General features: G+C 38.0%; 1 protein-coding gene across 1 annotated transcript; it reads left to right on the top strand.

Moving 5' to 3' along the window:
- The first annotated feature begins 169 nt into the window (after window positions 1-169).
- Mrpl50 (mitochondrial ribosomal protein L50) lies at window positions 170-10,760 on the top strand. The gene is made up of 2 exons (XM_004638091.2): window positions 170-278; window positions 9,922-10,760. The coding sequence occupies exons 1-2, from the start codon at window positions 187-189 to the stop codon at window positions 10,304-10,306; spliced, it is 477 nt and encodes a 158-aa protein (XP_004638148.1). The 5' UTR covers window positions 170-186; the 3' UTR covers window positions 10,307-10,760.
- Window positions 10,761-12,872: the final 2,112 nt, after the last annotated feature.

Raw genomic sequence — 12,872 nt, 5'->3', positions numbered from 1 at the left:
CCGTGCCTTGCGAGCATGCCATGGCCCAGAAGCAGCCGGAAATAACTACTGGACTACATTTCCCGGCGTGCAAAAAGGTAACAACCGGAAAAAGGAGAAACCAGCAACAAGCTTGCGCCGGATTGGCTGATCTGGGCCAGTCACCCAGGGTCTGAGAGGAGTTCTGGCACCCGCTTCTCCTTGAACATGGCGGCGCTCTTTGTATCTGTCCTTGTAGGAAAGTGTCGGCCGGGGATGGTCGCAGGGGCGGCGCGTAGAGAGTTTTGGTCTCGATTCAGGTAAAGCTGAAAGTTGGACGTTGTGTATTGGTCGACAAAAGTAAGGAAAGAAATTGGGGGTGGATGAAGGGATGAGTTTCGAAGGGAGAAGGTTCCATGCCGAATAAAGACAAAGTGGGTTAAAATTCCACATTCGAAAGTTCAGGGCCCGTCTCAGGGAGGAGTGGAGGCCCGTCGGTTTCCCTCTCCGTCTGTTTTCTCATAATGGAAGTCCAGTCGCCGTTCCTTTTTACCTCATTTGTTTCATAAGCAAACACTTGAACCACTTGTGCGATGCACCATGCATGTTGGTTTGGTAGGATGAGCTTAAAGCTTTGCACGTCAAAGTGGTTGGTAAGCTAAACTCTTAAAAGCGTGTTTTTTTCACAAAGAGATCCAGAAATGAGAGCAGGTTCCAATTTTGTGTGTTCGTTGACTTAGTGATATATTGATCAGTTAATTGTTAGAAACCTGCCCTAGCCTGGGAGTTCTCTAACATGTAGTGTAGGATGCAGCAACAGAAGCAACCATTGTTCAGTCCTTAAGTATTCTGACGTATGAAGAAAGACCCACAGAAGCAAGTAGTTTTTTGAAATCACTAAGTTAAACTGCCTCGTGGATTTGTTGAAGGTAAATATCTGTTTGACGTACATAATGTTTAGGGCCACAGATCATCTGGTATAACCACAGGGAACAGTGACCTCTTAAGGTTTAAAAATTTGTCTTAACAGTCTTGAAAGATTTTCATCATCAGCCTCAACAATACTCTTTCTCTATTCTTTGGTCAGTGTTATAATCTGTCAAATCTCCCAGTTTGTTTCCTTCATTCTCTCAACAAATATTCTTAATGCCCACTATATTCAGGCTATGTTCTAGGTGTTAAGGATACAGTGGTTAAATAATCCAAAATTTGTCCTCATTAAGCAGGTGTTCTAGCAGATGAAAAATTGAACAAATGTAGAATATTTTCAAGTAATAAATTAAGAAAACTAGGGCGAATAGAAGGAATTATGCCCCACCCCTGAGGTATAATCCAGGGTCTGTTTTGTGCTAGGCAAGCAATCTACCACTGAACTACATTCACAACTCATTTTAAAATTTTATTTTGACACAGGTCTTGCTGAATGGCCTAGGCTGGCCTGCAACTGATAGATATTCTATCTCAGCCTTCTCAGTAGCTGACTGAGATTATAGGCACCACTTCACCCAGCCCTAGTTATTTTTTGAAATAAGGACACTTTAGTAGCTGGGTGTGGTGGCCCACAGCAGTAATCCCAGCACTCAAGACTGAGGGTGGAGAACCTTTGTGAGTTTGAGACCATCCTGGGTTACAAAGTGAGCTCAAGGCTATCTGAACTGCAGAGCCAGACCTTGTCTTAAAAAGACAAAAAAAAAAAAAAAAAAAAAAGGTAGGAAAATTTCAAGTATCTTTTAGTGAAGTAGGTAATACTGATGCTGATAATCACCAAAACGTTAGATCTCTAGAACTTACTTAACATAAGTGAAACTTTATCATTCAGCATTTGCCCCTCTCTCCCAACCATAAGTGTTTTCTGTGCTTCTGTTAGATTTTTTGAGCATCCTCATATAAGTGAAATCATTTAGTACTTTTTTGGGGTCTTATTTCAAGCAGTGTAGTGCTCTCTAGGTTCATCTATATTGTTGTGAATGACAGGATTCTTATTCTTAAGGTTGAATAATATTTCATTGTGACTAAAATTTCTTTATTTTCAGGGTATACTTTGGAGCATTTCCATTCCTTTGCTATTATGAATGATATTACACTGAACTTGGAAATGCAAATATGAAACACTGATTTCATTTACATTGAATATATACTTTTAAAAAAGTGTTAGATTATATGATTGCATTACTTTTAATTTGTTTTTAGGAGCACCCATATTTCCATAATAGCTGTACCAACAATGTATAGTGGTACCTGTTGTCTGTTATGGGTTGATGCCGAAAGAAACAACCTGAAGACCTGATGAATATAGCTTTAGAGGTCTCATTGAGATTAGTCTCTCTCAAGTGAGTCCAGAGCCTCAGAAGCATCTCACATTTATTGTGGCCTAAAGGCAGGCTAAGGAATGTGCATAATTACTTAAGTGAACACAAACAACTATCTCTTTTGACTTTCACCATTTGCCTAACACTAGGTTCACACAAATGCTAGCCAATAACATCCCAATCTAGGGACCAAAGAAAGGGGTGCCAGAAGGAGAAGCTGTTATCTGCAGCCTTGAATCCCAGATTTTTGGAATTTGCAAGTGAGAGACAACAGCTCTCCTTGGGCTCTGTCTATTGCTCCCTGCTCTTCTTGGGACATTAGGCTTTTTCTCATATCTATATTTCTACAGGTACCTTTTCTACTTTTCATCTTAAACTCTTTAATAATGGACATTCTATACTAGGTATGAGGTACTATCTTACAGTAGTTTTAATTTATTTTTCCATAATCTTTAGTGATGTTGAGCACCTATCCCTTTTTGGTCATGTATATATATGTCTTTGGAAATAAGTCCATTTAAGTCCTTTGTTCATTTTTAAACAAGGTTTTGTTTTTGCTATTTAAGTTCTTTAAATGTTTTAGTTGTTATTGGGTACAAGGTATGATCAGTTATATAGTCAAATACTTTCTTCCAGTGTGTAAGTTGCCTTTTCATTTTATTGGTTGTTTAATGTATAGAAGATTTATTTTAGTTTTTGTTGCTTGCTTTTGGTGTCATACCTAAAAAAACCATTGCCAATTCCAATGCCAGTTTTTCCAGTGTTTTCTTAGAGTTTTTTTTTAATTTTTATTTTATTTTATTGAGAAACAAATATCAGTGAGACACTTTCCAAGCTGATTAATAGGACATTTTCAATAATTAATACATTGCACATTGTTATCCTCTCAGCGGTCATCCACAGCACAAGAATCAGCCAGGACATCCTGTCCAAACACTACTACTACAAGTCCTTCCTCTCACTGAACCAAGCGGAAGTAGCTGTACATCTGTCCTAACTATCCTGTATATACAAATACAAAATGGTCCTTCCTGTGTATCCCCCCTCTCCAGTTTAGTCCTGTTAGAAATGGGTATTCTATTGGCATCTAAATGTTATGGGTGCTTAAATTCAGCAAAACAATCCAAAACAGTCTAGTAGTCCACAATAGTAGGGGGTTATCTGCAGAAGTTGTTGACTAGAGCCTTTTACAGCTCAGCATATTAATATGGCTTTACATTATATACCTCGTTTTTATACTTTTCTGCTGGATGGTTAAGACCAAGATAAAGCAAGATCTATATAACAAGAAATGTAACTTTTGTATCTGATAAGGTCAGTCAAGTTCCCTCAGGATTTATCCTGTAACCTTGTACTGTACTTTGTAGATCTTTTGTCAGTGTCAGCCATGTGGATGAATCATGGCCAGTGCTTGACCAATTTGCTCTCTGTGAAAGCCTGAGAGAGAGTTTTCTCTCCATGTGACTCTCCTTAGGTACACTATACATCATCGATCCCATTACTCTGTGGCTCCATAATCTCCTTGATCAGAAAATTTGGGACACAACTGAGTTACATGATGTTAGAGTACGGGTTCTCCTATGTCCTGAGTCTTCACTGACCTTGATAGCCTAGGGCTGATATTGGCGGACCTTGTAGCCCTTCCTTTTCTCCAATTTTTGATCTGCAAACTTAGGATGTTAACCCTCCAGAAGAGCAGCTTATTATTACCCTGCAACATATACAGTTCAGTTTACCCTGTCTGTTTAAATATCGAACATCTTAGGAAGAACATGGAACGGGTATTTTCCATCAAATATTGATATGTTGAACTTTAAGTCCTTACAGAATATGAAGAAAAAAATTTTAAAAATAGGAATAAACACATATTTTTACACAGAAATTTAGAAATCTAACCATATATAGCATTGTACCAAGACAGTCCTGTGACATTTTTTTTTCTTTTTCTTGTGTAGTTTTTGTTTTTCATTTATTACCCATTTAAAAATAAAAAAAAACAAAAAACCTTTTACTTGTGAGACAGTATAGTAATAATTGGTTTGTCATGACATGAAATATGTATTTAGAAGACCAGAATGACAGGCATTCCAAGTGTGACCCTTCTATTACACATTGCTATCTTCAGTGCAGTTACTTGGTTCACAGGTATCAGCATATATAGTTAGTCAGGTTGAGAATCCTACCAGTTAACTGCTAGTTTCAAAAACCTCCTGATGTTTCTTAGGATCATTGCCTTGCCCATCTTGTGCATACAAGTATATGGCTTTGTCCATGTCCTGTTTCCCAGCTTTCTCCTTGCCCTCCCCTCATTATCCAGTCCTCAAGTTCTTGCTTTCGTTTTACTTGTGTTATACCTTTCTATTTGTATTTCTTCTTTTGTTTTCTTATGCTAGGGAGACTATACAATATTTACACATGTGGGTCTGGCTTATTGCACTTACAAGTGTATCTTCAAGTGGCATCCAATTAAATATAAATGCTTCAAGTTTATCATTCTTTATAGCTGAGTAATACTCCATTATATAAAAATACTACATCTTTTTCAACCATTCCTTGGTTGGTGTATCTTGGTTGTTTCTAAGATTTGACTATCACACATTATGCTGCTATAAACATCAGTACACATATATCATTATGATACGATGTTTTCAGTTCCTCCAGGAAAATTCCTACTAGGGGGATAGCTGGCTTGAATGACATTTCTTTACCCATTTCTTCTAGGGTATACAGTTTGTTGGCATATAGTTATTACAATGATCCTTTTAATAGTCTATATTTGTGAGATGTCATCCTTTCTGATTTTACTTAGTTTATTCTTTTCTTTTTGTCCCTTTATCTAAGAATTTTCCAGTTTTTACTTATATTTGTAATAAACCAACTATTAGTTGTATTGATCTTTCTTTTTTTTTCTTTTATCTGTTGGATTTATATTTGCTCTGATTTTTTTTTTCCAGCTCCAAAGCTACTGAAATGCTTTTTTTTTTTTTTTTTTGCGGAACCAGGGATTGAACTCAGGCGCTTGCGCTTGCCAGGAAAGCACTTATTCCACTGAGCCATCTCCCTGGTCCCTGAAATGCTTTAATAACCCAGCCTTCAAGTGCATCTCAAGCCCTTAAACAAGGCCAAGGGCCCAGCTGCCAGCCCACAGTTCAAGTCAGCACCCTGCAGGGCAGTGGTCACAGCAGACATTGTTGATGGCTGCGATACTGTGACTGGTGGAAGTCGATGGGCCTTAGCCAGATCTCCAGAGACTTAGCTGTCTCTTGGTTCTGGCCCTTGCATCCTTGTGGCTGCCTGGGCTCTGATTTTTATTATTTTCTTTGTTCTGTTAAGTTTTGGCTTAGTTCCTAGTTCCTATAGCTTAATATTAGGTTTACGAAGTCTTACTTTTATAATAGGTCTTTATTGCTATAAATTTCACCTTAGTACAGCTTTTCAGGCATCCCATGAATTTTGACATACTTCATTTTCTTTTTTTAAAAATTTATTTATTTTACATTTAGTGTGTGTGTGTGTGTGTGTGTGTGTGGCCAGCTCAGCCCACCAGGGAGCGGGGCTGGCTGGCATGTGGTGCTGGGGGATCGAACCACGGTCCCTGTGCTTTGCCAAGCTTGTTCCAAGTAGGTGCTCTAGACCACTGAGTCATCTCACCAGCCCGACATACTTCATTTTCATTTGTCTCAAAATACTTTGAGTTACTTTTTTTTTTTTTTATAGCAAAGTGTGTACAGGGTGTTCAGGGTCTCACGACTAGATCAGACTCATAGTGATCTGCCTATTTATAGCCTCCCAAGAGCTGGGATTATAGGCACGCACCACCACTCCCAGTCTCATTTGCTGTCTTTGCGCGCCTCAGGGGTGGGGCTGGCATGGCAGGCCCGGGGATCGAACCTCAGCCCCTATGCCTGCCTGCCAAGTGCTTAAGCCCCTGATCTATTTGGGCAGCCCACTTTGAGTTACTTTCTGATTTTCTCTTTGGTGGGGTGGTTCAAGAGTATGCTGCTTAGTTTCCATTTATTTACTAATACTTTTGTTTTCTTAGTTTTCTATTTTACTGACTTCTAGTTTTATTTTGTTGTGGTCAGAGACGATAGTGGATATGATTTTGATCTTTTTAAATTTATTATTTTTTTTGTGACCTAACATTATTTGTCCTACAAAATATGTGTGTTGGAGAAGAATGCATATTCTTTTGCTATTGTGCAGTAAGTTCTCTATGTGTCTGTTAGGTCTGTTTGGTATGTGGCATTATTCCAGTTCACTTCCTCTTTGTAGATTTTCTGTCTGGATGTTCTGTTATTGAAAATGGGTTATTGAATTCTCCCATTATTTTATTGCAGTCATTTTTTCCTTTTAGATCTGTGAGTATTTGTTATATATGCTTAGGTGTGCTCATGTTGGAGTCAAGTGTCTTCTTCCTAAAGTGAACACTTAATCATTATATGATGACCTTTGTGTTTAGAGATTTTTACTTAAAAGTTTATCTGATATAACTAGGCTGGCTTTCTTTGGGTTTCCATTTTCATGGAAAGTTCTTTTTTTTTTTTTTTTTTTAATATATATTTAGCACAGGGTCTACAGGGTCTCACTGCACAGAACAGACTCTTAGTGATCCTCCTGTTTTCAGCCTCCCAAGCACTGGGATTATAGGTTCATGCCACCACGCCCAGTCTCAATGGCAGTCTCAGCACAGCCTGGGGGCGGGGGTGGGGCCAGCATGGCAGGCTGGGGATCGAACCCCAGTCCCTGTGTCCTGCCTAAGCAGATGCTTTATTCTGCTGAGCTATCTGGCCAGCCCTGGTTTTCTTTTAGATGTTTTATGTTTAGATCTTAGCTTTTAATTTAGCCACCTTTTATCTTTCAATTTGGGTACTTAGGCCATTTACATAAATTGCATTTCATTTTGACTGTGGTGTGATATGATTGGAGTAATTTGAGGAGAATATGAAAGGTGAGGAGGTAGATGTTTTGGGGTTCTTGGGGGGGTAGCAGGAATTGAACTTGGGACCTTGTGATTGCCAGGCAAGTACTTATGCCCCTGAGCCATCTCAGCAGTCCTGGTGAGGAAGTAGAATCTAAACATAGACAGCTCTTGAGAATTTTGGAAAGATGAATAGTAATTAGCAGAAATATGGAATCTTGGTTGAATTTTTTTCTCTGAAGATGGGAGTTAGTACAGCATATTTCCCTTTCACTAAGTTAGTAGTGACTTAGTCTGTTTCCTATTGCTATAACAAAAGACCCAAAACTGAGTAATTTGTAATGAATAAACGTTCATTTGGCTCATACTTCTGGAAACTGATAAATCCCAAGGGCATGGCACTGACTGCTTTGCATCTGTAAAGGCCCTGTTCTCTCATAGCATGGCTGAAGGTGTTACCTAGTGCATATCTAGTTTGAGTTTCTCTTCCTCTAATGCATTCAGGAGATGCCTGCCCTCATTACCTATCTAATCTTGATTGCCTCCCAAAGATAATCAACTCTAAATACCATAACATAAATTTAAAGAGTAAGTTCCAAGACATGAACTTTGGGGGCTACCCAAATCATAGGAAATAGATGGTGAAAAGTTGGTAAACAGTTGATGCAGAAAAAGGCATTAATTTCTCGAAGAACATCATTTAAGTTGTCAACCAGGCACCATTTTGAAAACTGCATTCTTGGCCATGTCCCAGGCTGGCTCTGAGAGTTTCAATTTTAGACCATTTTGCTGTAGTGGGCTCACCAACTGCCATGGAGAAAAGAGAATTTTTAGGACACATCAGAAAGAGGCATAAATAGAATTTATTAGGCAAAGATAGAGTATAAGATACACTCGAAAGGGGAGTGCAGGTGCTTAGAAATGAGACACTATAGTTTGGAACTGAGTATGTTTAACACCTTTTTTAGAAGGGTGAAAAGGTAGGGGGAAAATGCTAACCCCCAGTCCATTTTTAAGGCACTTACTTTTTGTGTGTGGCCCGCTCAGCCTGCCCTGGGGGTGGGGCTGGCGCAGCATGTGGTGCCAGGACTAAATCACAGTCCCTGCACTAGGCAAGTGCTTTAGATCACTGAGCTATTTTGACCCTGCCCCCCCCCTTTTTTTTTTAAGGCAAAGGCATTTTGTAAAAAAAAAAAAAGTGATTTAAATGTTCTCAAAATACAATTTAAAAAAAAGATTCAATCAACATTTAGTTTATTTTTCTTAATTGGGCCAATTATGGCCTTCTGTTCATAGGTTTGATAGAGAACAAGTGTAAATCTGACCAAGGACTGTTGATGCTGAGGTAGTCCTTATCTCAGGGCCAGGCCTTTATTCCTTATTTTTTTTTTTTTTTCCCCCGGAACCGGGGATTGAACTCAGGCCCTTGCACTTGCCAGGGAAGCGCTTATTCCACTGAGCCATCTCCCCAGCCCCTATTCCTTATTTTATAAATCGAGCCAATTTATGACCTTTTAATGATGGGTCTGGTAGACTCAGACGGAAAGCTAGCCAAGGACTATGGTGCAGAACTGTCTTAGATAACTTTGGCTAACTCCTGGAAATTATAGTCTCTTTGCAAAGCATAATTTTTAGTTAGGATTTCCCTGTCTCCTTTTTACTTATCTTTTATTTTAATCTCATCTGAGTTTGAAGCCAGCTAAGGTTATAGCTCAATGCATGATCACCATACAGGAAACCCTTTGGATTCCCACACTACAAAATGACAAAAGTTGGGTGTGGTGGCTCACCCCAGCACTCTGGAGGCTAAGGCAAGAAGATTCTTGGTTTGAGGTCAGCCTGGGTTATGTAGTAAGACCCTGTCTCGAAAACAACAAACATTTGAATAGACAATCCATTACCATGCGTCAAAAATCAAAATGTTGGGGGCCTGTCCATTAGCTCAGTTGTTTAAGTGCCTGCTCATGCAAATACAGTCAGGCACAGGATACCGTGGTTCAATCCCCACCTCTACCTGCCTTACCAGACCCACCCTTAAGGCAGCCTGAGCCAGCCCCCCAAAAAAATAAATAAAAAAGTTAAATCTCAGTGGATCTTTTTCTTTTCAGAAATAGAAAAATTGATCCTAGGGGCTGGGGAGATAGCTCAGTAGACTAAGCGCCTCCCTAGTAAGCGTAAGGGCCTAAGTTCAATCCCCGGTTCTGCAAAAAAAAAAAAAAGGCGCTTATCCCACTGAGATATCTCCCCGGCCCCAGATTTCCATAGGTGAAAATAAAAGATGAGCACAATAAAAGATGAGCACATACACATGTATATAACTTGAACTAGTTCATAGTGTCAGGAAAGTGGAAGTGTGTTTGGGCAACAAAATGTATTTTAATTTGAGTAAGATCTGTAGTGCATAGGTATTAATGGGAGGTAAAGTTAAGAGGTAAATTGAGGTAATACCTTGGAGGAGTAGGAATCCCAGACAGAACTTACCTTATTTGCTTCACCCATTCTTAGAAATATTTAGAATATATAAAAATGTACTTAAGGTAGTTTGTGCCAAATTATTCAACTATAAAACGTTGCAAGGGTAGAAACCTGTATTATTTTTTGCTTCCATAGTATTATAAAGTATTGAGTATACAAATTATTTATTGATTTCAATTAGTAGGCAACATTTAGTGGTGTTTAGTTTCATTAATTCACTGAAGCAAAGATTCATATATTTGTTTTTTATTATTCCAGGAAAGCGAAAGAACCAGTGGTGGCTAAGACTGAAGAAGTGAAAAAAGAACCTATTCTGGTTTGTCCACCTTTACGAAGCCGAGCGTACATGCCACCTGAAGATCTCCAGAGTCGTTTGGAATCTCATATTAAAGAAATTTTTGGTTCATCTCTTCCCAATAATTGGCAAGACATCTCCCTAGAAGATTGTCGTATGAAGTTCAGTCTCTTGGCACAGTTAGCTGATGACTTGGGCCACGCAGTACCTAACTCCAGGCTTTCGCAAATGTGCAGCGTCAAAGATGTTCTTGATTTCTACAGTGTTCCTGTTCAAGAAAGTTCTAAATTTGATGAACTTACTGCTAGTAATTTGCCTCCCAATGTGAAAATCACTTGGGGTTACTAATCAATTCAGAAGATTAACATAGTGAAATCATTTTTGTTTTCCTGATGAAAAGGCAGCTTATTACATCTTCTAGTACTTTACCTGTCAGAATTGTGTAAATCCTTTTTTGTATAGAAATACCAAAAAAAAAAAAACCTCATGTTTTTTAACTGTCATATCACGAATCAACAAAGAAATAACAAGATTTTCTCATTTCACATTTGCCGAAGCTATATTTTATTGGAATCAAGTTAAATAATTTATAGAAGTTTTTTTGCTTCAGAGACTACCAGTTAAGTTGCTTTTAAGATAGGAAGGCCTCACAAGTTCAGATGTTTGTCTTTGTAGATATAAAGCAGTAATTGCAAGAAACTTCAATCCTGTTGGAACTCGATGGATTTATCATACATGTACGTCACAGATGCAGATAAAGAAACTTATATTAGATATTAATAAATAAGTCTTTTGAATATGATTGAAAGTTGTTTTCATGTTTACTACATAACTACAAATGGTAGGAAATACGTTCTTCTACACCCAGACTTAATTGCCTTCTCAGCACACCCTGGGGGTGGGGCCAGCACGGTAGGCCCGGGGATCAAACCCCTGGCCCCTCCACTGAGCTATTTGGCTGGCCCTACAAGAAATACTTTTAAAATTAGACTGTGTAGTAGCTATTAAGGGCTATGACTCCTTAAAAATAAGAGATAACGAAATAGGGCACATTTTATATTTAATTATGTATTTCTCTAAAAGAGAATGCTTTTGTCTATAACTTTAGAAGTGGCCATATAGAAGCTATGAGTATCCATGAGGGGAAAATCTTAATTCATGGAAACTACTCAAATAGAAATTCAAATGATTCTCAATAACTAAATGGTTACGTTAATTGTTTTTCAGATTTTAGATATGGGTAATGAGACAGGAAAACAATTTTTTACATTCTTTTAACTTTACTGACAGTTCTGAAAGATAAGTGATAGGTTTTGAAAAAAGGAAATTACATTTATTCTCTTACCAGAGGTGAGTTACTTGAGAGGGAAGAAAATCAGTTGAGTGTATAACTTGGAACATATTTGATAGGAAAATTAGCAATGTAGTCATGCCCTGTAAAGTCACAGCAGGCATCACATTCAAGAACTTGAGAAGGGTCATTGTGTGGAGCACTTGAATTTAGACATCACTGCTGATAAAATGCCTCTTTTGCTTTTACTCTGTGAAGGGTTAGCATATACAGGCTTTGATCGTTGTTTCCCATGAATAGCAAGAGGAAAACAGATGGAGAAGTCAGTGTGGAAACACTTGGTTACAACTGGAGAAGTTCTGTAACTGCAAAAGCCAGGCTTAGTGTAACAAGATAGGAATCACCTTTGTAAGTCTAGAGCAGCAGAGTTTCTCAAAATGTATGTCTATAGAAATCTCTTGGAAATCTTTACATGCAGATTCTAACGTGGATTTGGAATTGATTCTGATTAAACCTCATAGGTAGTGCTGGTAATACCTTGAATAACATGGCTGTAGAACTGGTATTGAAGTGGGAGGATACCCCACTCCTGAAACAGTAGTTCTGGTAAATTTAGCCAACTAGAAAGATAAACTACAACCATCAGTAACTCAAGAGGAAATCATTGGCTTAGTCTATTTTTTTGAGAGCAAAAAGCTAGGTTTGTTAACTTGTTGCCTGATGTATAATAATAGGTCACATTTTAAAAACAATTACTGCTGTATGAAAGGAATATCATTTACTTTGTTGAAACTTCTATAAGCTCACTTATATATGCTCACATAAAACCTAGAATTATTAAGGAATTCATGTCAATAGAAATGGTTTTGCATAAATAACATGTTTAGTTAAGAGATTTTTCTCTGTTTTTAACTGTTAACATTTTCCTGGTTATTTAATTCTTTTTAGAAAACTAGGAGAGATGGGAAAAGAAAAAATATCCCAGTACTCACGATATTCATTAACATTCTGCCATACTTCCAAATGAAAAAGAATTATTTCTTGTATTTTGTAATTAGTATGGCATCATTTTCTCCTAGATTTAGTCTCTAAGAGAAATAACTTTGGCTAGTGGCATACATATTGTTCCATAATTTGATATTGTGCAGTTATCCAGTCTTATTGAATAAATTGGTTCTTTTTTGTTTTGCTTTTTTTTTCTTCCTAGTTTTTCTATTCTATAGGACTGGTTGGCCTAAAACTTCCTCCTATTAAGAAATTACATAACCTTGAGCTGCTCAGTTCTGTAAAAATTTATACTCTAAACAGTAGACAGTTTGATCCGCTTCTTTGACTTGTAATTTCATTAATAAATGTTCTGTTTCACAAAGCAATAAATGACTTCAGGATGCATTGACTCATTCTTATCTGCAGTTTTTGTAACTAATTCCATTGTTTGAGACAAGGAAAGACACAGCAACAGAGGTGGTAGAGATGGTGGAGGGTGTGGTTTATTAGAACCAAGAAAAACCCTAAGTACAGGGCAGTGGTGATACCCAGCAAGCTCCTGACTTTGGAAGTTCATAATAGAGCTCCTTAGCGGGCAGAGAGGAGCAAAGGACGTCCAAAAGTGCAGGCTTGTTG

The sequence above is a fragment of the Octodon degus genome, unplaced genomic scaffold (assembly GCF_000260255.1).
Source record: "Octodon degus isolate 3935 unplaced genomic scaffold, OctDeg1.0 scaffold00094, whole genome shotgun sequence".
Taxonomy (NCBI): Eukaryota; Metazoa; Chordata; class Mammalia; order Rodentia; family Octodontidae; genus Octodon; species Octodon degus.
The sequence above is the reverse complement of the archived record's forward strand: the minus strand, read 5'-3'. Positions and strand labels throughout refer to the sequence as shown.